This window comes from Oreochromis aureus, linkage group 9 (genome assembly GCF_013358895.1).
Source record: "Oreochromis aureus strain Israel breed Guangdong linkage group 9, ZZ_aureus, whole genome shotgun sequence".
NCBI classification, from domain to species: domain Eukaryota; kingdom Metazoa; phylum Chordata; class Actinopteri; order Cichliformes; family Cichlidae; genus Oreochromis; species Oreochromis aureus.
In genome coordinates, this window is record NC_052950.1 from 10,803,340 (window position 1) to 10,828,951 (window position 25,612).

At 42.3% G+C, this 25,612-nt stretch overlaps 1 protein-coding gene across 1 annotated transcript in view; it reads right to left on the bottom strand.

Annotated features, from left to right (window-relative positions):
• LOC116335787 (matrix metalloproteinase-16) overlaps nucleotides 1-25,612 on the bottom strand; it is an 81,396-nt gene that overhangs the window by 34,712 nt on the left and 21,072 nt on the right. Inside the window, exon 4 of the mRNA XM_031759550.2 lies at nucleotides 20,738-21,042. Within this exon, the coding sequence (XP_031615410.1) occupies nucleotides 20,738-21,042 (305 nt within the window). The remainder of the gene's footprint in view (nucleotides 1-20,737; nucleotides 21,043-25,612) is intronic.

The window sequence follows — 25,612 nt, forward strand, 5'->3', positions numbered from 1 at the left end:
AGTTAGCACAATATTGGGACTTTTCAATGCTGTCGGTTGCCCCATGTCCCGTGGGAGCAACCTCCCTTAGTTTAAAGGGCTTCCTTTATCTGATTTGGTCAGTCTAGGTGCTTTACAACCTGCACGGAAATGCTCACTACTCCCACACCTAAAACAATGCTGACAATATTCCTCACCTGCCTGCACACATGCAAAACATCTGGGGCGGTGACGTGGTGAGGATAATATCGCTGTGGTGCAAATCTTTGTTGAAACTGTGCTGTCCCATGCACATGCCCAGGTCCATGTGCTGAGTGGTATTCCTGTGCTGCTGCAGGAGGGTGCTGGTGGTAAAATGGCATGCAGTTTTGTTCAGCCTTAATGGGGAAGGGCTGCTGAGGTGCTGGGGTTGTCTTTTGAATGGTTTCTCTGATTTGGGAAACTTCAGCCCTCAAGTCTTTCAGCAGTACCATGTCAGCACGCATTTCTTTTATTTCTGTTAGAAGATCAGGGGGTAGAGGAGCTGGTTTCTCTTGGGCTGTGCTTCTCTTTCCCACTGGGGAATCATTAGACTGGACGGTATTTACAGCTGTTACTCGTGATGGAGTGGCGTGTTTCTTTTTGTCCTGTCTTTCCTTTTCATTTGCGACTGCGACATTTACCTTCTCGAGCAATAACTCATCTGAAGTATTTGTTTGCAGGAGGTAAGGTTGCAGGTCACTTTTAATATTGTCATTCTGAAGACCAGTCAGGACAGTATGCATGAAAAGGCTCTGGACTAGTGCTGGGTCATACTTTAGACTGGACTCAACCTCCTGAGAAGCAAACAGGATTTTCTGTCTCAAGTCCATTGTCCTGAACAAGAAATTTTGGGGTGTCTCTTCACTACTCTGAACCTCAGAGGTAAGTTGTTTGTATAACTCTGTGGCACCTTTCTCCTGGTAATGAGACCTGAGGATTCTCCTAAGAGCAGGTAATGTGAGGTTTTCTTTTCCTTCAAGATAACTCCTTAGCTGCAAGCCTGGCGTGATAGCACGAATTACAGCATCGGTGATTTCTGATTCTGGGTAGCCTCTATTGATCCCGCTTTCAATTTGTCTGGCCAGACTAGAAAATGTCAGCCTGTCTTTTTGTCCCGGCTCTCCTATTTGGCCTGATATCTTAAAATCTTTGCGCCACATGGAACTGTTTGGTGCTGTTGGAACAATGTTTCTCACTGGGGTGCGAGGACTTAAGGCAGGATTCATGCTATTCCTCATCAAGTCATGCATTTCAACCTCTTTTTGTTGTAAGAGAAGTCTTAATGTCTCTATCTCCTCCTGGCTACTTTCTTGGTCCTGAACAGCTGGGTCCACTGTTTCATTCACACTTTGTTTTTTATCCATTTGTATGTCACTTATAATGTCCTGGACATTAAGAAGTTCTGACATACCTTCGTCCTCTCGGGTAGCCAGCTCTGTTCGTTCAAAGTGCTTAACTAAATGTGAGACTAGCTGACTGCGCGTTTTATTAATCACAAACTCTTTTCCTGGTCCGGAGATTTGAAGTACATCACATAATTTAATCAGCTGCTCTAAAGTCAGTTGATACAGTGTTCCTTTAATCTCCAGCTCGAGCTTTTCTAATTCAGACTCCATGCTGTCAGCGGAGTTAGCACAAGCAGTCAGCTGAGAAATGATCAGACTTAGTTGGCTTTTACTGCCCCCTAGTGGTCACTTTTTCACTTCAGGATACAGACACCAACGTAGGTCTAGCAATGCCTCTGCTGCTTCGCTATGCTCCTTTCTGATACCTGGGTCGTCTGGGAGGGGATGATCAACGAGAGGATTTCTCTTACAGGTCAGGGATGGTCCTCAAATCAATCATCCCAGCGGTGCCTCCAAATGTTGTGCCCTTAAACAGGGGAAATAGTGAGGAGAGGTGAAAGAACGGCACAGACACGCAGCTCTCACTCTCACTCGTCTGTATTGAGTGAAGGAGGCGCGCGAACCCACCTACTGGAGCCCTGAGGCATTACCAATGGATCGACGCACAATCAACCCAGACAGAACTTTCACTACTTATCTCCCTCTATATTCCCACTGCATATTCTATTCGAAAACAGTCAAAGCAACAAATAAAACATTAATAAAGACATGACATGAAATGTAAGGAACAGAGATGTACAACTCCAAAACTAATCAAATTTATGAATTTATGATCCACCACAACAGCAGGGTGCAAGATGCTAGGAGGCAGAGCATACATGGAATGTCATAACCAAGTGGCCGGCATAGTGTACAGGAACATCTGTGCCGAGTATGGACTGGAAGTCCCAAGGCCAAAATGGGAGACGCCCCCTCGGGGGTGGTGGGGAATGGCCGAGCTAAGATCCAGATACAGACGGACAAAACGGTGGTGGCTAACCAACCAGACATGGGGGTGGTGGACAAGCAGAAGAAGATGGCCACACTGATAGATGTAGCGATACCGAATGACAGCAACATCAGGAAGAAGCAATGAGCTCGAAAAGTGGAGGGTAACAGTTGTCCCAGTGGTAATCGGAGCACTAGTGCAGTGACTCCCAAGCTAGGCGAGTGGCTCCAGATCTCTGTCCAGAAGAGGGCAGCCCTAGGAACAGCTAAGATACTGCGTAGGACCCTTAAGCTCCCAGGCCTCTGATAGAGGACCAGAGCTTGAAGGATAGAGCGTCTACAGGGGCGAGATAAATAGTTTAAAAAAATCTTGTGTGGGTCAGGCTCTGATATACTGTGTATTTAAAGATGTAGAAAATGTTTCCCACATCTGTCTTAAAGCATTTCTAAAGAGCTCATGACAAAAGCAAACTAGATTTTATAAAAATGTAAACACAGGTACTGATATTAGAATAAAACAACACGAGTGTCGCTAATTACCACCACTTTCTAGATCTTAGAGCCAGAGTTCCCTAATTGATTGAGTATAAACAAATCATTTTCTATGACTCTGAACATGGACTGAGTACAGTTATTATTACACTAGTCCAGTTATGCCGATGAATCCTCTGTCTAATTCCGAGGTGCATACTATTAAAGGTTTGTTTTATTGAGAAACACAGTACATGAGAGCTATTGCACAACGAGTTCTGACACTACAGATGCTCAGGTCATCAGGTGCACGACTTAAGTGAAGAACTGTCTCTGTCGTTTTCCGTCTCCATCTCGTTCCATCGCTCAATCTTGAGTCAGCCTTCCTGCCTCCCGGGTCCCTCTGAGGTCAGCGTCGTCGCTTTGACTCGGCTGCTTATGTAAGTCACGTTGTGTTAGACGGGGATGTCCTGTCGACCCCGGGGCCACAAACAAAGCTAAGGCAGTTTGTACCGCCTGGCTAATTATCAGCTGGAAGTTATAGAGAGCCTAGAGAGAAAATGGTGACACGCAGACAGACATGGGTAGATGAAGAAGATGGAGCGAGACGAAAGAAGCAAAGAGCAAGGGGACAGTACACAAGGAGGGAAACGAAGCGAGATGAAGGTGAGAGAAAAAGTTATGGAATGGGGGAACAGAGGGGAGGCAGACAAAGATTTGATATAGTGGATACATAGAGAGATAAAAAAGGTGAGGTAAACCAAGGAGAAAGGGCGTTTGGAGTGATAGCTACATGAGGGAAACTGGGGGGAGAAGGATGATAAAAAGAAATAGAAAAAACTGAGGCGAGGAAAACGATAAGGTTCGGGACAGTGTACTATCGTGTAAGAGTGCTCCAGTATTCGTTCAATCACAGAAGACGAAAATGATGAATTACACGACTCCAACCTCTGACCTTGGCATTTATAACATCGCTCTACTGTCAGTGGCCCAATCGCAACCCCAAACACAAAATAATAACGCAGAAAATAGAGGATGCAGTTGAAGAAAACAATGCCAGGACATGAAATGCATGACAAATCTCTGCAGGGTCTGTGCGATAATCCACAGAGGGTCACAGTTTTTGGATTGGGGGGATTCGAGTCCTGTATTTTCATCGTACGGTGAGTCATCGTTATGATGTGTGCCGTTTGCGTATTTGAGCAAGACTTCAGCATAAAAATAAGACAAGTATTTATTTAGCACATGAATGAGTTTTAAGTAATAAAAATCTACTTGTGTTAAATGATTTAGCAGGTTTTTTGTCATGTTAAGTGGGCAACGATCACAGCAGCAGCCCGCGGCAGCCGTAGTCTTGCCCACACTGCTCAGGATAGGGTCAAGGTTGCTGCTAATGAGGGTCGACGAGTAAGAAAAGAAAAATGAAATTAAAAAAATTGAAGTTGGAGTGAAAGTGGAGATTTACGATCTCTCCCCAGAGGATGTGCAGTAAGCAGGGGCTGTGATTAAAACGCAGAAACCTCTACCTGCTCTCCCTGAACATACCGCGAGGAGTGCAGGGGACTGCGTCGGGTTGGAGATGAACGCACACTATCCCACAAATCAGATGTGGGGCCCTGGTCACCACTGTTCAATTGCAGTAATAGCTCCGGTTGTCAGCAAAAGCCTCCAGGGGCCCATAACCCTTCCTGCCTGCTTACTGCTTAACTAAGTGCCCGTGGTTCACTCAATACACGACATCTGATGTAAGCTACAAGCCTGGGTGACCAGCAGTCAGCCCACTTGTAAGTGTACCTTGTTCTTTATCCCTCCCAGCTCTCACGTTATCACATTCCTTTGCTTCTTTTTTACTGTATACAAATCCAAAACGTCACTAAAGGACCAAGTTTTCAAAAACACAGCATCCCCTGTGACTCCTAACACCACATCAACATCAAGCTAGTGAAAGGTGTCAAACAAAGCAATTACAACTCTCACTTGTTTTATTACAGCGAAGAGGGCACCCAGCAGAGATGAACAAAATTCTAACTCCTCCACCCTTTCTTTAGAAAACACAGCTGTTATTGTGCCGTCCGAGTGTAAGCAAGCATAAGCACTCTCTTTGTCCCAGGGGATCGCAAATGTTTCCTATTGTTCAGCTCCCACAGCGCCCCGAATGGCTGACACTGTGATTTCAAGAGTGGTGTTCGAAGAAGCGGCACTGCACAGTAAAGTAAATGCAAAAGGATGTTAATTGCCACCTCAGGAGCGTCTCTGGTGGATTGACAGAGCACAAGAAACAAGAGCAAGGACACTGGTGCCTTGGTTTTATACGGAAGTCTCAGCAGAACCTAAAGCAGCCCTCACCAGCTTTTTTTTTTAAAAGCCTTGTCTAAGCCTAAATCTTAGGTCCAGGTCTAAGAAGTTAACCAAGGAAGTGTGGCATGCAACCTACAATCTGCCTGATTATGGAGTACGAAAAACACTGTTTTAAATAAAAGAAGCTATACGTACGTTAGCTCATCCTAGCTGTCATCTCTTGGCTGCATAATCCCTTCTGGTTACTTTGCTTTTTTCTACTGACTTTAACTGTTTTTACATTACATTCAAACTATTTATCAGTGTTTAGCTATGACTTTTAGCTAACTACTTCAGTTCCTTAAGCACTACTGTACTGTTAGCTAATTATTAGCTATTTTAATAGTTCAGCTATTTGTGCATGACCTTTAGCTTATTATTATTTTAACTGTCTGTGCATTATTTTAGCAAAACGTGTCAACTGTTTATTCAGTGCTGTTGCAGTTCATTATTTCTGTTGTTTATGTGTTTATTCAGCTCATTAGTCATTAATTCTTAGCTAATTATTTGCTCATTTTAACTATATATTAGTATTCAAACAGTTTAAGCATCACCTTTAGTTGTTTTAACGATTTATGCATTTCCATTAACTAGCTGTTATATGACTTTTAGCTGACTATTTCAGTTGTTTATCCATCATTTTTAGGTAAGGGGGTTTTTTTTATGTTTCTCCATTAAATTTTAACCCATAAGTTTCTGACTTCATAGTTTAACTAAGAATTGTTAGAACTATTTATTTATCAATTTCTTACAATAAAATCAGTAGCTATGTGATGTAGTGGTTACTACATGTTTCATGTGTAAGGTGACATTATCAGACAAGACTTTAACCATTTAATAATTTCTTCCATCCATAAAGACTCAAACAAAGCTACATATACTTTCAACAACTCCAATGGAAACCCAATGAGGTACTGATGCAGGGTGTACTGTGTCATCAGCCTTCATGAACATGTAGGGTAGAGAGAGGATACAATCGCACTGTCAAGTAGCTGTACTAAAAAAAATTGCATTTGTGTCAAAATACTACTCATGCAGAACCTTAAAGAAAGTAACCTAATAAGGTTTATTTAAAAAACCCTACACTTTTAAAACATGCTCGACTAGAACAGGTTCAGAAATTTGCACTGGAGTTTACTGTCTGAAAGAAGGAAAAAAACGGAAATCAGCTGTTGTCCTCTAGCTGGGGTGAAGTTCACGATACTGACACAGGATGCTGTTTGTCCGACTCAGTACGTCACTGGAAACAAGAGAAGCCCTGACAGTGAACCAAGCTGGAGATATGCAAGTCCACAGAGGCAGCAGAGAAAGTAAAACCGAGTGTGAGTCAATGAAAGCACTGGCTGTCCAGGAGTACTATGCTGTGCTGACAAGCTGCCAGAGGATCTCAGCCCAGTGGTTCAGTGCCTGGCTCAGAGGGCCCGGGGCACACAGAACTCTGCTGGCTGTCAAGCCAGAGCTGTGCGCCTGATTTGACAGAGTGACCATTGTGAAGAATGCAGCCAAAATACAATAGCTGCATTCTGCTCACTTCACATTCACACCCTCTATACTTCCAACATACCCTCGCAGGACAATACAGAAACACGCTGTGCGCCATTCTGTGCATTTCACCAAATCAGCTCGCAAGTATCGCAAGTACAAACACTTGAAAATAAGATTTCAGAGCGTCAGACTGAAATTTTTGCCCCATGCTGCTTTCTTGTGTGTACAATTTACAATTAAAATGAAACACCACTCTTCCAGTACTCAAATATATAACAGAAAGAGACTGTTTAGTAGCCAAAGTAGCCACAACACAATCTGAATACTGTTCCTAATGCTGAGACGAGCTGCTTTCACATTTAAAAAACACGGCAAAGAGCAGTGGAAACTGATTAACCTTCGTGTTAGTGTTGTTGAGTTAATCAAACACTCCTATAGTCTATCCTTTCTCTTTGTCTGTCCTCTCCCTCTAGGTTGTTGACACCCTGGCTGAGCAACACTTGTGCTTTTGAATCTATTACCCTTAATTCTCACAAGCGTGTCAGAGAACAAAGCCCAGCTGACGTGAGCAACATATGTACACTAGAGTAATTATTTATTTACAGACTGCTACAGACTGAAATTCGGTGTTGGGAACATTGCCAGGGATCCAAAAAATTGGCCGTTCCAGTGGACTCAAGATGAATAAACCAGCTGAAAGGAGGAAGAAAAAAAAAAAAACGCTGCCAAAGAAAAACATCTTTTATTCGTGTCATGTTTATCTCTGTGCAGCACCTGTGAGTGAGACGGGGATGCGTGTGTATTTTCATTGTGATCATTAATCATTAATAATGCATTTGCCATGGTAAGTGAAGCGATGGTGTATGCATGTGTGTGTTTGCACATCCTTTGGCGGTCTGTTCCTATAGACACTGCAGACGGCAAACAGCCATGAAAATGGTGCAGATAAGTTTCAGACCTCGCTTTGCAATTTGAAATAAAGCTAAAAAACACTAGAAAAATACTGCCTGCATCAGCATGCTTACAGTGTTTTAAACATGCCCTTCTTGTAGCCTTGCTGAATCACAATTCCTGATTAAAGAAGCCACAATAGTGGCCTCTGCCACCCCTCTGCATATTCACCTGACGCTCTTCTTTGTCTTATTTTACACACTTTTACACATGCCCGAGTGCATTTTCTAACTTTTTTTTCCAGGCAGCTGTTGTGGTGGTCCTCAGTGTCATTTAGCTGTTTTGTATCTGTCGTCCAGCAGCTGGACAGACTCCAGCACCACCATCTTGGACTGCAGCTGGAGACTCGTCCTTGCTCTGCTCTGGAGGTCTGCTGCAAGCTGAGGGCCACTCCATCCAGACCCTGAGGCAGATGGAGAGCCGGTGCCACAGCGCTGAGCTCACTGAGACTGCAGACCAGAACAAGGTCTTAAATCAACAGCTGCACGTCAAGACGGTGGAGCTTTCCACAGGACTAGGAACTGGCTGGAGAGGAAGTTGTCATGTAGTTTATAATAAATGATTAATTCACTTGTGAAAGCAAAGGTACGTCCAGCTGACTACCACCACAAACAAGGACTAACTCTGTGGCAAATACTGAAATGCCAATAATTTATTTAATGCCTTCCACTTCAGCTTGGCACCTCCCTTCCAACTCAGTCAGGCCTAACACTTCAGCACTTTCAGTTCACCTGCTGCCTCATTTTACCTTCTTCTAAAGTTTAGTAACAAAGCCTGAGATGCACTGATACACGAGCCATCTGACATCCTAAAACATTCCCAAACATTACAAAAAACCCTCCCCTGAGAAACGCTGATGGCGACACGGCTACTCCCATCCTTAAAATACAAAGAAAATGTGCACAGCACATCAGAGCAGACGCAAGTGATACTGTTTCAAGAGCGTCTTCAGAACAAAACGAACCCCGGCCAGGTTTGTTTACACTTTTTGTTTACCGAAGATTATGGGTATGAGGTTATGACAGCATCTGACTGACTTGTGGGAGGGCGAGCCTCCCGAGGTGTGCGATTTGTTTGCCTCTGAGAGTGTTAAGTGTGTGCGTGAGCGTATTCATGTGTGGGGGCAGAAGAGAGCACAGCCACCCACGTAGAAGTTTATCCTGCTGTCAGTAGGCAGCCGTCTATTTCTAGTGGCAGCCATAGTGGGCAGGAACACATGGTGATCTCTCTGCTGTCTTTGTCTTTCTATTTCATTTTCTTTGGGAAAAAGTGGAAAAACTATTCGGTGAATGCTTCTTTTTTTTCTCTCTCTCCAAACTGGTAGACCACCACAGATACATAATACTCAGTGTGCTAAAGATACTGCATCTGCCAAATTCAAGAACTATAAAAAAGAAGATCCAGAGATGAGGTGGCCACATAATCTAACGCCTGTATTACAGCCCATTGTTGTAACAGTGCAGTGCAGCTTTCATGGCATTCTTTAATTACTTGCTGTACACTAATCTGTCAGACTAAAACAGATACAGGATCCCAGTCCTTTCAGTCACATCGATGTCTCCGGTGGCCTGACTTTAAATTCAGAAGTGGGCTGGACAAAATGAAGACAAATGCTTTAATTTGCAAACACTATTTTCTGCACTTAACTCCACTTCTATAAGTGACACATAATGGTTACTACGCTTTCGTAAAACAAGACAATTAACTTGAGATTTCTCTGCATTATTAGCTCCTGTGTGCCACATTCACCCAGTGCCAACTCCCTTCCAGCTTTATTGTTGCCTGAGAGCCAAAGCCGGGGGCATAAAACCCCAATAACCTCTTACTTTTTTCTTTTAACATACTCATCTGTCTGTATTACATCACATTTCACAGATATGCCTCATACAGTGTTGTGTATATGCATGTATTCGGTTATATATTATTCATCATGCTCCCAGCAACCGTTTCAAACCATACTGTCAAATCATTCCATCCATGATGCAAGAGACAAACTGCCTCATATGCACTGGGTTTGTATATGTGTGTGGACATTTCTGTGCTTCTCTTCTACAGCATGTGTCCTCCCACAAACCTACAGGAACCCAGCCATCGATACAGTTCCTACCACCTGCCCAAACAGCCCTGTTTGATGTCCTCGAGATTCACGAGTACACGTGTTTCCAGTAAAAAGATAAAGATCTATTCCTCTGGTAAGAAAAAAAGAACCCACATCTGAATCTCCCCATTTATTTTCTCCATCTGGGAAATAGAGAGCGGCAGCAGGAGAGCAGGGGAGATAGGACAAAGACAGAGACTGAAGGGCACAGGAAAGATTACAATTCTTTATAGAAACCAGCAGATGATGAAGTGCAGTTTTGTGAGTGGGACAACCTTGAAAGAACTTTTCTGGACTTTCCTGTAAATATCAGACACAAGTTGTGTAATTAAAAAGAAAGAGCCCCCATTAACAAAACTAAACAAAACAAAAGGAAAAAATTAAACTGATAAATTTTCATTTAACTAAATATTGCTGAGAAAGGCTAAAACGGTCATTTTACACCATTAGGGCTTCAATGCTAATTCAAATCGCACTTGAGAGTTAATGGGTTTCACATTATTAGCGATCCTGAAGAAACAACACTTTTTTTTTTTCCTGGGACCTTCAGAGCTCCGTCTGGTTCCAGAACAGCGGTATGCTGCCAATTAATTTACTCGTTTACTCGAACAATGCACTGCAGAGCACCAGAGCCCAACGAGAATAGACTCTGATTCATCCTAGAAATGGATGTGATATCCACTGTCCTTTGCTTCAGAATACAGTGCTCTGTGTTTTAGTCAGAAACGAGCCTCTAGTCTGTCCGGTGAAGTCAGTGGGACCAAAATCAAAGCATCTCAAGGCTTAATCAACGTTTCGTCTCTGGAGGATGAGGAACCTCTGGAGGAACCCGGTGAGTTTGGCCTGCGGGGAACGGGAGGTAAAATAAGATCCAGGTAAATAATTTGACCCTTTAAAAAAAGCGCCTGCTCAAGGGAGAGAAAATGAAGAACAGGTTTCAGAGAACCGGTTCCAAATCATACCTCGTTTCTTTTCAGATTCAGAAGTAATAAAACAGCAGAGGATATGCTGAAAATCTGTGCAGGCTTACCTTGCCTCCGCAGAAGATCCATCAGGAACCAGAGTTAAGCAGCCTTGGGGGGTGGGGCCTAAAGCACTAAGTGTTGATGATTGGGCAAGTGATTTGATATTCAATCAATCCGCTGGTGAAAACCGGTTTACTTACTTTAGGTCGAGCATTTTAGGTGTTGGGTGTTTGGTGTAGTGCACCCAATCAACTTTAATATATAAAATCAAAGGTTTATTAATGATTAAGGAAAAGATGCTTGGTGTAAACTGAATGTAAACCAATCAAATACATTTTATTTGATCAGATTCCTTAAAATGTAATGTTTTAGACTGTACTTACATGACAAGATTACATGGAAAAAAAAAGTTAAAAACTTGACCCTATAATACCAAATGTATCATATGGGATACACTCGACTTTGTGTTTTTGTGACTTTCTGAGACTTCTAGGTCATCGTTCTTCACCCTCCTCTAAAACAACCTGAATAATCTACACAACACTTTACCACATGTACCAAATTAAAACTCATAAGTGCAAATTACTATTTCATTTCTTTTCTTTTTTGTCAAAAGGTTCAATAAACACTCCATTCTCAAAATATTTTTTGGAATTTTTGCTGAAATATTCTGGAAATTATTGCATACTTTAAGGACATAAAGTCAGCATTTTGGACTTGAATATTTTTTCGAGTGTAACACTCACACTTCACTTGCAGGGAAGAAAGCCACTACCTTTCACTTTTAACTAACAAAATTATTTATTTATCAAATGAATGAGTTCACGCCCTTTCCTGCTCTGAAGTCAACAGGCAAAGGAATCCCCGAGCCAGCTCCTGACATCACAAACCTGAGCCAGCCACAAAACACAGAGGAGACGCCACTTTGGAAATTAGACCAAATTACGAGGGAAGAAAAATAGAAATACATCACTTGCTGGAGTGGAATGACAAATCCAAACATGCAGCAGGAGACTTAAAAAGAATAAATAAATAAAAACCCGATAAGAAATCTAAAATAAGACCATAGGAGCGTACAGACTGAAAGACCGTAGCCTGACAGCAGACAGGCCAACCTTCCCAAAACGTTGTCCAAACAACATGTAGAGACCTTCCCCATTTGGAAAAATATATATTGTAATTTTAATGTCTGGACAACGAGGCAAAATGACTCTTCAATCCCGGCAAGTGCTGCCCATTAAGCATGTTTCTGCCCGCCACAGCCAGAAGGAAATATCAGCGAGTCAATCAAGCAAATAAACTGGGTTCCTCGGGTTCTCGCTTTGGGATAAGCAGTCACCCATATATCTGAATCATAACTGTTTTTTATTTTTGTTGTTGGATTGATTTGTATTGTAGCCATTACTATTTTAACAGCTTTATAACGGTGCTTTGGAAACACATCAAGTGCTACGCCAGCCAAACCCACTGAACCTAATGGACAGAGCCAGTGCAAGAATGAAAGCGAGGAACAGGAGAACAAGAGAAACGGGGTGGAAAAGACAGAGCGCACCGCTTCCTCCTCATCACCCAGTAGGAGTAGCAGCCTAAAAATAAACCTGCAAGGACACCATATGTTCTTCAGTTCCTCAACTACTCTTCCTTTTCTCTCTCTTGTACTCTACCTGCTCTAAAGTCTCTGCTTTTTTATATATGTGTGTGTGTATTCTTCTGTTTTCTCATTCGTTACGGTACCCTGACTCAACAGAGGCTGCTGCACATAACAATGCCAGCTCTGCCTGCCGTGGAGACGCCTAAAAATCGATCGCCTTCCATCGTCAGCTGGTAAAAACAACAACTACAACAACAACAAATTAAAAAAAAAACAACAAAATGGCATCTGCTTTGAATGCACCACTGGATAACAAGGACTGGACGTCAATGATAAACTGTTTTGGCGAATGTCATCGGGGATCCGAGCTTTCTTCCAAGACCATCAATCAAATGTGTCGATCCCGACGTCCACTCCATCAACCAACCTTCACTCGGTTATCAAGAGCCCCACTAACACCCCAAATTTTCTAATCTTCCTACCTGGAAATCTGAATTCTTGGTGTATTTTTCCTTGGTGAGGGTGTGTTTTTCTAACCTCTCCGGTTCATTTTTGGGGGGGTAAGGGTGAAGAACATAATAATGCCCTGGAATCTCTCATTTCCTGTGTGTAGGTCTAGCCTTCATGCTGTGTTGTTACATAGTTTCCCCTGATATTACCGGAGGCTGGAGGTCCTTGAAGACATACCAGGCCTTATAAGTCACCCTCGGGTGAAACTGGGTGTTTGTGTATAGTCATGGTATGCAGTGAGGGTGATGAAACGTTTCTTTAGTGCCAGGCTGTTTTTTTGTTGGGTTTTTCCCCTCAAATCCAGTCAGCCTCTCTGCAACTTAAAGTCTAAATGGAATACATCTTATCTGTTCCTCCATCAATCGCTTTTGATTTTTCCAAAAAGGAAAACAGAGCGGCCTCAGCCCACGACGATGACCTCGTGATAAAGCACAGATGAGTGTTGACGCTTATTTGCCTCATTTTTTTTTCCTGGTGCATAAATGGAAAACTGTCAAAAAATAAATAAGTAAATAAAACAACTTTTGCAAATGTGGTCACGGCATGTTGAGATCTGCTGAAGACACAATCTAATCATCTCCATCTCCAGTTCTAGTTCTTTACTCCTTATCATGTGTTCACACTAAATCCCTCCAATCTTCTCCTCTTTGCCCTCCAGCACTCTGCTTCTACACCGCCCCCCCCTTTTTATTTATTTTTTTATTTTTCCATGATGTCTCATGCAATCCTCTTATCCTCCCGGCATAATTTTCACATCCACCCTCCGCTCTCCTCTCAGTTGTACCCTATGACATCTTTAGCCCATTCTCTTATGCCTGCATCTATTGATCTCTCACAGCTATTCATCCATCCACCGGGCTCTTAAGCCAGACATTTGGGGAGTGTACAGCAGCTGCAGGAACTCCAGGAGCACTTCTCTCTGTTTTTGGCCACGGGGTTTTTGCACAATGAATGGGAATATTGGCTGATCACCCACCCCCTCATGCTACATCCCTGTTGTCTCACTGTGCATCATTCTGGCTAAAATAACACTAGGACCTATCTTTGTGTAATCCTTAGCACAATGATGTGCGAATTTGCAGAGCAGAGCAGCGATAGTAACAACACCAAGTGAGAGAAAGAGATGTACAGAGAAATAAAAATCTCCAGTATCCCACTTTAAGGTAAAATTACATAACAGCATTGCTATCCACACTCCAGGATGGATACACAAATCAAATCGTACACAAATCATCAGGCTGCATATGTCCAATTTACCGTTTCTCCCTGTTAGAGGTGATTGTTAAGGCATTTTAACAAGAGTTGCTTAAGGAAATCAAGCAATGTTTGTTTGAAAGTAGCACAAGAGGCAGACACGCCCTTTGAACACAGACTTCTAGGAAAGCGATCTCGCCAAAGCGCCGTGTCAAACAACCTTCACGCGCTCTTTTAAGGCACGACACCCTGCACGTAAAGGTGCGATACGATCTGTGTCTGAGTCTGCTCTCATCCACAGCACTTGTTAGCACACACACGCCGCAAGGAAGAGGAGAGGGTTTAGGGTGAAGCAAAAAAGCGATAACACCGGCCGGATGAGAGTAACTTCTCCAGAGTTTAGACTTTCACAGTCACAGACACACAGATGACACGAATCCCGCTACAAGCAAACACAGTCTAATTTCCAAATATCTATATGCTAACGATTCATGTGTTGTGATATATCAACTTCATAAGGATGAAAAATTAAAGAGGGAAACAAACTCATTCAAGTCTTGCAAGAACTCTTTCATCAATCAACACAGGTCAGCGTGAACTTACAAACATAACACTATCAAATGTTGCGGCCATGCTAATACTATAAAGCAGGGATGGGTGATCAAGCAAAGTAAATTTGTGGTACTGACATTTGTGATGATGTAGAAAAATAAAATACAATATTTAGCAGGGATTGCAGCTTTCAGGCAGAAACATTAATAAATGTAAGTCAATCTGGGATGTTGTATGTTGTCTCGAGCACTTTATCCAGCTGCTTAAAGCCCTCATTTTTCCATCGTGTAACCGCATCAGTAATTTCCATCCACCGTTTGGCTCTTCCTTTCTTAAGCAGCGTAACTCCAGAGATGCACGGTTGAGTCACTTGTTTACTTTGGGGTTGCACGTCGGCGGCGACTAGCATGTCCTCCTGATGTCGCAGTCACGTTGTACTCGACCACGTGTTTGTTGTCTCGCCTTTGGTGGGAACACTTCTCCTGCATATTTTGCAGTATTGTGATGTGTGAGAGAGAGATGGTGAAGTATTTCCCTTTTTATTAAATTGTTATCAGAGGCTGAGATGATGCTCTCGCTCTCAGATATTTCTGGCCTTGTCTTGTTGTTGGGAACATGAAAACACATGGCACTGCTATAGCATGGAAATATGGCACTTTTATATCATCATGGACAATATGATATAGCACAGCACTACTGTAAAGGACTCAAAACCCTTAGAGTTTAATATTCAAAACGCCTTTTCACTTTTTTACCATCCTAAACTGTATCTGAACATGCCTTCTTCCACAAAAGCAACCACAAGCTAGCGTTATGACTGTAATTAATATTATGTCCATTTCCACACTAAAAGGAAGCTTGGAGACCTCTGCTTATTTCTGAAAGTACCATTTTGTTTTTAATCCAGCGTTGCACTGTTGGTTACAGAATGCAACATTTGGCTCCTCTAAAATGTGGAGCCAAATGTTCCTCTTGACTCTTTTAGATGTGACTCTTTCAGAGATGCATTAGACTTGAAAATGAGAACTGAAATGCCATCATCATCTTAAAATCTCTCATTTTTGATTTTTCCAAGTAACAACTAGACCTGCAAATGTTTAGGTGGCCACTTACAGTGCATCTACTTGTTAAACACGGCTCTCAAAACCCCACATGATGTTATTAGCGAGCAAACAGCTAATAAGTGGGTGAAAGTGGAGTCTCCACAGATGGTCTGGCACAGCCTTGGTGTGTTTACTTTCACATTCAGGATCCATTAATGTATAAATCACTTTCTTAATGAATTACTTTGCCTTTAAAGTGTCTGAAAAAGTTTCATAAAGAATTACAAATTCAATGTTTTACCTGAAAAACCCCCAAAGGCGATTAATATATGAAAACATAACACTTGGAAAAAGAGCAAAAACTGATATTAAGGAAGCTAGAGGCAGCAGATGTTTAGAATTCTTAGCTTGAAAAACAGATTTAAATTTTGGCAGAAACATCTTCAGGTACAAGACGGTTTTCTTTTTTTCTTTTGTCACGCTGCTGTGGTTGTAGCTTTTCTAGTGTGTTTTAATTTAGAGTCACCACCTTCTCTCCTTTGTGATAAATGTACCAAAATCAAACACACATAACAGCTGCATGTTAGCTACTGTATATCAAGACTCCCTCAAAAATTACACTGAACTGTTGTTATGGCACTCTACCATATAGACCATATACTAATATAGAGACCAAAGCATTTATGGTGTAGTACTTATAACACTGAGCCAAATTTGATCATCAGATTATTGTAAGAACTATTGGTCATGGCAGCCTACTGCTAGCTAAACTTCAACGCTTCTCTTGATCACAAAAACAACAACCATTTTCCAAACACAAAATAATTTTATTAGGCTTAGTGACAGGTCGGCACATAAAATGTATATTCTATGACTGATAACTCTAACCCTTGCTATAACCACGCAGCGGTAGAGAAAATTATGATGCAATTGTTCGCATTTAAAGTTGTGTCTTAATGATTTAACCAACATCCCTCAACGGCACAGCTTTTACATTGAAAGCAAATGGTCTCTGTTTCCAGTTTGCATCACATTTTTGCAGTTTCTCTACCACTTAGCAAAAAGTTGGCAAGTGTACTAGAGACCAAAGCAATCACAAGGAGGTTTTCGGTGTGGCACCATATACCTCACTAGCGACAGAAAGTGACCTCCTGCAAACACGCGCCTAATGGTTAGGAAATACCAATTTTTCCTAGCAACCAGTGGTTGTCAGACAGCACCCAATCAGTGTCTAGTCTTGAATAAATGAGGCTTTGGCAGTTGATTTCACAATGACAGCCAGCAACCTCCAGTAACCACTCACAATCAACGCATTGGTCACTAGGGTAAAATGTCTAGTGACTGCTAGCCGATTGCTAACTGGTCTCTTGGCCTATGTGCCCAAATCGCTAAATAACCACCACACTCCTAACTTAAAGATTAAAGAAACTAAATAAATACATAAAAAGCTGTCCTTTATGACACACAGTTGACTGCTTTAAAAGGAATGGCAAAGTGTTCTCTGTTTTTACATCACTCTCCAACGTGTGCTAAAAATCACACTGAATGAAACTTGTGTCTCCATACTTAAAAACACATGTATGCAAGTGTTTGTCTCAGCGCGATCAGGGATTAATCCTCCAGTGTGCATCGGTGTCACCATCGTCCAAAACAACAACAATAACATCGACGGTGTGACGCTGGCAACAGTCGCCCTGATGACTGATATTTTTCTTTTCTCTCGACAACAGTGCAGGGGGAGGATTAGGTATGACAGCTTACCAGACAGCAGCTCATCTCTGCTGTGTGCCTGTGTGGGATTGTAACTTTGAAACACAACAAAGAAGGAGGGAGAGGAGACACCTAAAAAAAATAGGATGAGAAAAAGAACTGAAAAGCTAAAAATCATGTGCTGGTCTGAGCAAACATTACATCATTCCCAGCTGTTCTTACAAAGCGTGGGATGAATCAGAGATGGATTACAAATCCTTGAAATAGCATGCACTGGAAATATATGGAATTATCCATCTCTGCCGCCACAACATCTAGATTAAAATGAACATCTGCGTGCGTGATTTTACTGCTGCCGATTCCAGATAAACAAAAGCGTGCTGAGTTTCGCATCTTTTGCTCTTAAATCGTAACTCAGCCAACAGGAATGACATGAAAAAAAAGCTTCTGGAGATATTTCTTTGTAAATTCATTGCATCGTTTCCATTTTTACACATTAGTCATAATCTAGGAAGCATCACTTCAGCGTAAGACCACGTGTCTGCCTTTTGTTTGAGCAGGAATACAATATCGACACAGCAGCAGTGCCAGTGCAGAAAGCTCCATTAAAGAGTGCAGGGTCAAAAATAAGAAATGTACTGCGCTGGCCAATAAAATCCAAGTAAAAGCAAGATTATGACAACTCTCCACAGAGCCTCCTCTCTCTAGTCTCCATCATTAGAACCTCTGTGCAGTTTTTCTGGCGTCTGAGGAGCTTTCAGTCTCATTGAGCTGTTAGCACTAACACATTTTATCATTTCTTTGCCTTTATTTGACAGCGAGGACCTTGCACTTACGTGACACTTTATAATCCATTACCATCCATCTACTGTATAAGGATGCAAAAACACAGGAGTAACTGTGCTATGCTTTAAAATACAGTACACGCTCTCTTTTTCTTTTTCTTTTTTTGGTTTCATCTCTCTGGGAAGCTGAGCAAATAAATGGCCAGAGCAAAAGAGTTCAGACTTTATGTGTTTACGAGATGAAATAAAAACACCGCTAACTGAAGCAATACTGCAGAGATTGTGTCATGATATATTAATCTGATCACAGCTACACTGGCTGCAACAGTACGCGGTGCAATGAAACAGGACTATGTTTAATTATTAGTACTGAAGTTGTAGCGTTATTGCTTGCGGTACTATTATCTTACAGTTTTTAAGTGTTCGTCTGCCAAAAGCTACACTATGCCTCAAAGCCTCGCGACCGTGCCAAGACGAGAAAAACAATCTGGCAGAGCGATACAGAGCCTGATATTTGCAATAGTTTTTGGCATAGGAATTGTTACATTTCAGGATAAGAAAGAAAAAAGCTTTGAGCTGTGTGCGTCTTCAAAACTCATCTAAGTGTAACGCCGGCCGTCACACAGGAATAAGAGCAGCCTCCGCCACGGCGAGCAGTCAGGATTCAGCCAGTAAACACTCCCATTTGAAAAAAACGAAAAAAAGCTGGAGAGAGCGTAATGGAAGTGCCTGCATTATGGGATGTTTTCACAGAAGTGTGGGCCACAGCAGGGCTGTATTAATACTGCACTGAGGGGAGGAAAGGAACGTGTCTGTGTGTGAAGGGAGTGAATCGTGGGCTTCAGTGACAGCTGCTTCTCAGCGTGCGCGTGAGTGCGTGGGTAACGTGCGGGACTTTACCTGCACGTGTGCTCATGTGCAGGTTAATACATATGTATCATGTCAAAGAGCGGAGCAGAAGGAACCAGCAGCATTGTCGATGGTTACTAGAGGTTATCGTTATCCTAAATAGAGAGTCACACTGATCGATCAAACCTTAAAGAAAAGCCGTTCACTCCGTTCTGTCTGAACCTGCCAATGCCCCGCTCCTGCTTAAAATTCTGTCTTCAACAGCAAGTTACTTACTCCGATTTCCAACGAGTAGTGTTCACTAGCTCCCACTCATCTCCCTCTCTTGCCTTTCCACTTCAAATGTTTTCTTTACTCCTCGCTATGCTGCTCATTCAGTCTTTCCCTCTCCTTCTGTCTCTTTATGAGCGCTTGAACTTCCAATATTTGTCTAGAGACACTGTGCTTCTCTCTGTTATCCTCTCTTTTGCTTGCTGTTATCTCCGCTGCCTTCCCACTAGGAAACTCATCTGTTTTTATATATATATATATATATATATATATATTTTTTTTTAATTTCATCTGTGTCCCTCATTGTTAAGTGTCCCTGTGTCCCTCATCCTTGGCGCTGCACTCGGTTACCACTGTTATTGTTTTTTGGCTCATGACTCGCTGACAGCAGGGCGGGTCAGCTCCTAGAATTTAATGAGGGATTCAACAAGAGTAACGTCCATCTTTTGCAAACTCGGACAAATCTTATTGTGACTGGATCATCTTTGCAGACCTTTCTTTCCACTCTCTCTCGCTCTTCATTGACTCTAGCTGAAGGGTGCACAGAGTTCAGAGGTTCACCTGGGACTGGCTGCCACTGATACACAAAAAACACAAGCGGAGATCTGTTGCACCTCAGCACAACGACGGCAACACGACTGCTCAGACTGCACCATGCATAACACAATGGCATGCAGACCCCGCTAAAGGCGGGCTGCAAGGCTCCAAGGGCAAGTACTCCGCGAGGGCACGGGCTTGAGATCAGCTCAGAGTGAGAGGGGATATGATTACTGTTGTTCAGCGAGGGAGGTATCTGCTTTGAGAAAGAGAGATGACGGAGCAAGCCTCAGCAAATCACAGCTGTAAATCACAGCAGAGCAGAGCAAGGAATGAGTAGTGACCTGACCCGACAGCATCACGACCCGTGGCTCAGTGAGAGCAGACGTACTCAACACAAAATACACTTTTACGTTCACAATTATCACAGTAAATATGTAGTAAATGTGAAAAAAAGTATTAAACCTATCTGTATCTGTAAAGCCACATCGACAGGTTGGAAAACAATTTCCTGTTTTACTGTTGTGGAGGCGAGGCCGCGGGAAATCCCATCTTTCACCTCAGGGAGCACGATATCCTGTGTCGATCATTTCTGTCCACTTTTGGTGAAATAAAACAGGCGAGTGAAAAAAAAAAAAAAAAGGGCAGAATACTCCAAAGTAGGATGTGTGTTTAACATCATTGCAGGTTACCTGAAATACATAGCAACTTCTGAGCATTAAACATTGTTTAACGTTAACTAAAAATGAACGCACAACCAAGGACCAATTAACAGTGTGACGAGTTTGTGTTTTATGGACATTTTGTGTGTGAATTAAACTCATTTTAAACCTTATTGGATGCCATGTCTCTCAGTCACTGCAGAAAACCAATTAGCAGCAGCAGCAGCTTATTATGTGTAAGGTCAGCGGTTTGGCTTCTGGTCGAGCTGCTGGGATTATTTTGTTGTAAATACTCAATAAAAGCCACTGTTTTATGACTGATGTCTGGTTTTGTTGTATTTTTGCTACAAGCTTATGAAACCATGAAGGTCAACAGTGTATTTACCATCCTTACCATCATGGTTGGGGTTGCCCAGCGTCCAAGGCTCGTCTGAGTCAAAGTGTGTGTCGCCTCCTATTCCCGGCCCCGGAAAGTAGGCATGGGCCAGGAAGCCCCCCTCGCCATCGAAGGGTGAGCTGTCTCCGTGGAAACCTGAAGCGAAGATGATGGTGATGTCCACGTCTTTCTTGCTCCGCTCCAGCTCGCTGTAGGGCACAGCCTCAAAGCGCAGCGGCGTCACGCTTTGCCACACGTCGAAGGCTCGCCGAATGGCGTCGTGGGTCTCCTCAGCACCCACTTTGGGTGTCACGTTCTTTATGCTGCAGAGATGTGAGATAAAAGACGGGGGGTAAAGAAGTTAGACTGGAGAAACGCACGCAGGCCAGATCATTTTCTTTTTATCATCATGCCCCGGTAAGCCTCAAATCTAAATTTCTCTTTCAGCTGTCAAGATGAGCAAATCCATTGTAAATTGGTCTAATAAGACTCTCGGGAGCTCACAGCACTGGGTAAAATAAACACACTCGAGAGTGGCTTATTGTGCCGGATGACCACTCAGAGGAAAAAGAAAAAAGACAAAATTAAAGAACAGAATCAAATCAGGGAAGAAAATGAAGCCCTGTGAAGCCTAAGACATGGCAAGGCAGAAACTGACAGTCAGCTCAAGCACAAGGGCTGAAAGAGGCGAACATCGCTGCATGTCAATCTATGTGATCTCACTACACCAAACAAGAAGAGGAAAAAAACCCAACTATCACCGTTTTTCCCTGCACGCTGCCATTTCACGCTCGTCCTGCTCGCCAACAGAGAGCTAAATGGAGCGATTTGTGAGAGAAAACAGCTGAGTCCTCCCCCGCCGGCTTTGAGTCGGTGCAGGTGTGGAGAGGATGGGACAATTTCCTGCCTCTGGAATTTATTTTCTAATTAAGGATTATCAACAGTCCACTGCCTGCTGAGAGCCACAGTCTGGTTCGGGCAATCAGGAAAAACCTCTCTCCGCTTTATTCTAGTCAGACAATATCTCAGTGTCACGCTCTATTAAAATCTGGTTCGTCTCCAGGGATAGACAGATAGGTGTAGCTTACATCAGTCAACTTAAGACACTTGTAAACACATGCCCTGTGTGTGTTATTCTGCTACAGCGTCTGATTTGGGAAGAATGACGATGTTTAATTTAAGTGTGTAAATAAAGTGTGAGTCAAAACAGCTCCGTGTCAGTTTCTTTGTTTTCTTGTTCAACTGCTCCAAGTTTATTCGAGACTTCCCTGTTATCGCCTCGCATCCACCCCGTCTCCTTTGTGTACCCTCCGTCACCTCGTCGCCTTTGTTCCCGTTTTCATTTGAGTTCTTCACAGTTTCTGTGTTTCGCTGTCAACGCTGTCGTTTTCCATAATAGGAATAAATATTATCAGAACGCCTTTGTCTGCCGCTGCGAGGCACATTTATATACACTGCAAATTTATACCGCACGTAAGCTCCGATTCATGATTGAATCAAATTTGGTGAAGAGGGAAGCACAAAGGCTGGTCGTGAATTATAAATACTCTGCTATTGAATCACCTGCTACGTTCCTTTAAATTGCTCTTAATTGCTTATAGCAAAACACAATCTGCTTTTCTTTCTCTGTCGGCCGTTTCAAGACTGACTCGCAGGCGGCCGACCACCACTCTGCCAGAGACATGTTCGCTTTAATTGAACTCTCAAAAGTCTTGTAAAACTTTCTCTTTCTGATAATGATTTCAGAACTGAGCCCTGCAGACACACAGACACAGAGTGAAAGTAAGAAAGTAATAGAACATACGTCATGATAAAAGACGAAGAAGCAGGGATGCTTTTACTTCTTTTTTTTAAGAGCTATGTCCTATTTTGACATCCTAGCATCCTTCCTGTTAGCCTACATTTAAACCTCCACTGTCAGGCAAACAGCAGCTGGTGCCTAAAAAAAAAAAAAAAACGACATTCAACCTCTCAAATATCTGTTTAACTGATAAAACCTCCATTCTGTTTGTTGTGTTCACGTCAACTGTCGCGTCTCACACTTTCGAGTACAGCCACAAAACTCAAAACTCTACAAGCGTCCGGACGATGCAGTCACACTGGTCAAAAAGTTGACTGTGGAACACAATACACCTTTCTGCCCCTACGGTCAATATCTTGGCTAAAAAGCGAAAAGCGAGGCAGCATCACAACCCGACTGATTTTCAGTGCAGTTCTTGTGTAATCTTCTTTAAGAATGGCTTCTTGACGTTCCGCCGAGACCATTCCTGATGAGGCTTCACTGATGCATCTCTCAGGCCTCTGCTGGATTTTTTCCCCCCATTTCTTAATGATATGAGCTTCAAAGATATACAATAATGTCTTTGAAGCTCATATTAAGTTGAGCTTAAAACTGTGTGAATTTTGAACTGTTCTACAATTTACAGTGCAAATAATAAATGCTGTTATCTTACCCTGGGAGCTGACAAAGCCTTAAATTCCAGAGACAATCTTGAACATCATCTTGAAGTGGCATTAGTGGAACAGTTGGCTGTTGAGTAAGCTAACTATTCCTACCTAATTGAGACCACTTAAAGAGGCATCACGAATAGCCACTTTGTCTTTTAAAGGGCTTATGTAAAGCAGACTGAAGTACATGTCACGGTACTGGGTCGTGTGACCCAGTGTTTGAGTTTTATGTATTTTTGTATTCATTTTCAATCTAGTTAATTTCTAGGTTGCTGTTCAGACCTTATTTCTTAGTTATTTCTGTCACCTCCCCTTGTACTCAGTCTCCCTGGTTCCTGCGTCTGTTTCATGTCTATGTGGCTATGTTAAGTTCATGTCATGTTTTATCTCCATGTCTATGTCTCCGTGTTTCCTGTTTTATTTTGTAAGTCTGGTGTTCTTTGTTCATTGTAGTTAGTGTTACTCTCCCCTGGATTGTCATTATGTTTCATTCGAGTCAGCTGTGTTCTCATGTGTCTCCACTTCCCCTGATCACCTCATGTGTGAATTAAATCCTCTGTTTTCTGAATGTCGTTGTCAGGTCGTCTGTTATCTCCACCATTGTCTTAGTCATTGTCGTTGTTATAGTCATAGTCATAGAACTTCATAGTATTTGTTTCTTAGTGTTTTTTAGTTTGCTTAGGGTTCCATGTTTAACTCCTGCTATCATCCAAATAAAGGATCGCTTTCTGTTTAAACCTGCAACTCCTCGTCCACATCTGCTTTTGGGTCCTGTTTCAAAAAACACAGCGGCGCACCCCGCCGTGACAGTACAAACGTGATAAAGACAGGGAAACAGTCCGTCTTTCGAATCAATATCAGCTGACCCAGAGTCACAAAGGTACAAACGTCTTCCCTGGGATTAAAAGTAACACATAAACACTGTAGCACCACCAGGGTTCTGTGTGAATACATGCCCTTGTCCTGTTCTCTCTGAAAGGCCTTATCAACAACTGAGGCCACTCGAGGAATAAAAAAAAAGATGGTTTTCATACGAGCCTGTGACCCAACCCTCTGTATGTGTGTCCTATTTTAAGGACAAGCCAGATAAAGAGGGTAACACATGCAGGGCGAAGCTGCAAAATAACAAATGGAAATAATCCCTGCCTGCTCTGAGGCCACACCACATATTAAACTCCATACTGCGAGGTGATAATGACTCCGAATGCAACTCATGTGCTGTAATAGTACCTGCATGCAGGGAAAACAGTAGGGATGCCAAAGCTAATTAGTGCCTCCCCACAGAAAGTACTGTATGTGGCTACGCAGAGACCAGCACACACCTGGGGCTTGCATGCATTTGTTATACTTTCCAAATGTCAGTGTTATTTTTTTCAGGACCATTTTAAATGCTTGAAGCCTGTAACTGAAAGGCAGAGGTTCTTCTGGGAGAAATAATAACAAGATATCCATTTTTTTAGTTAGATTTCTACAGTTTAACTTATATACCAGGAGAAAGTGTTTGTTTTGAGGTAGCGCCTGTTCCTTTAGCAAAAAACACCTGGGAGTCCAGTGACTGTGTGCAACAAGAGCAGCTGATCTGGGTTTGAATGGTTTAGATGCAGTTTTAAGTTTGATATTATATATGAGGAATTAAGCCACACTCATCCCCTGCACAGCACCATCCATGCAGTGCAGCACGGCGGTGGCAGCATCATGTTTTTGGGTGTGTGTTTTTAAAATTCATTATGTCATGTCACCTGAGAACTCATGATCTTAGACTGAGTTGAAAATTCTCCTTCCAACAAGGCAATGACCCTCAACACACAGTCAAGACAGGCTAAAGGGGCTTAGTGACTAGGGATGTTCTTACTAACTTCCTTGTTAGTCAGTCTAATTTTAAATTATTGGGTAATTAATAGTGACAGCACATGTGCAGCCTTTGACAGCTGTTAGATGACCCAATTTCAGCTTTTACAACTTCCAGGCATTACCACAGTCAGATGGCACTGCATAATATCTTTGGGCCAACGGTTAACAGAATTAAACATAAATAAAACTAATTAGCTTAACAAATTATCCCTATTAGGAACAATGCATGTCCTTGAGTGGCCAAGTCGCAGCTCTGGCTTGAACCTGTCAAATATTTCAGGAAGGACATGCAAATAGTTGCCCAACTTGACAAAGCTCTGGAAGGCCTGCAGAGAAGAACGGGAAAGATTCGCAAAAAGATTTGAGGTTATAACATATTTATGTTTTATAAGTGGGGAAATGTTTATTCCAGCATTATATATACAGATAAAACCTCTGTATCAAACACTCAGAAGTATTCTAGCTAGCTAATGCTAATCACATTTTCATGTATACTTATACTTTCTTTAAGTCACAGCTAATTTTTGTGTTTACTTCAACTTTGATTTGAATTTTAAAGATCTGCGACTCTTGAGAACTCTGAGAACATGTTTT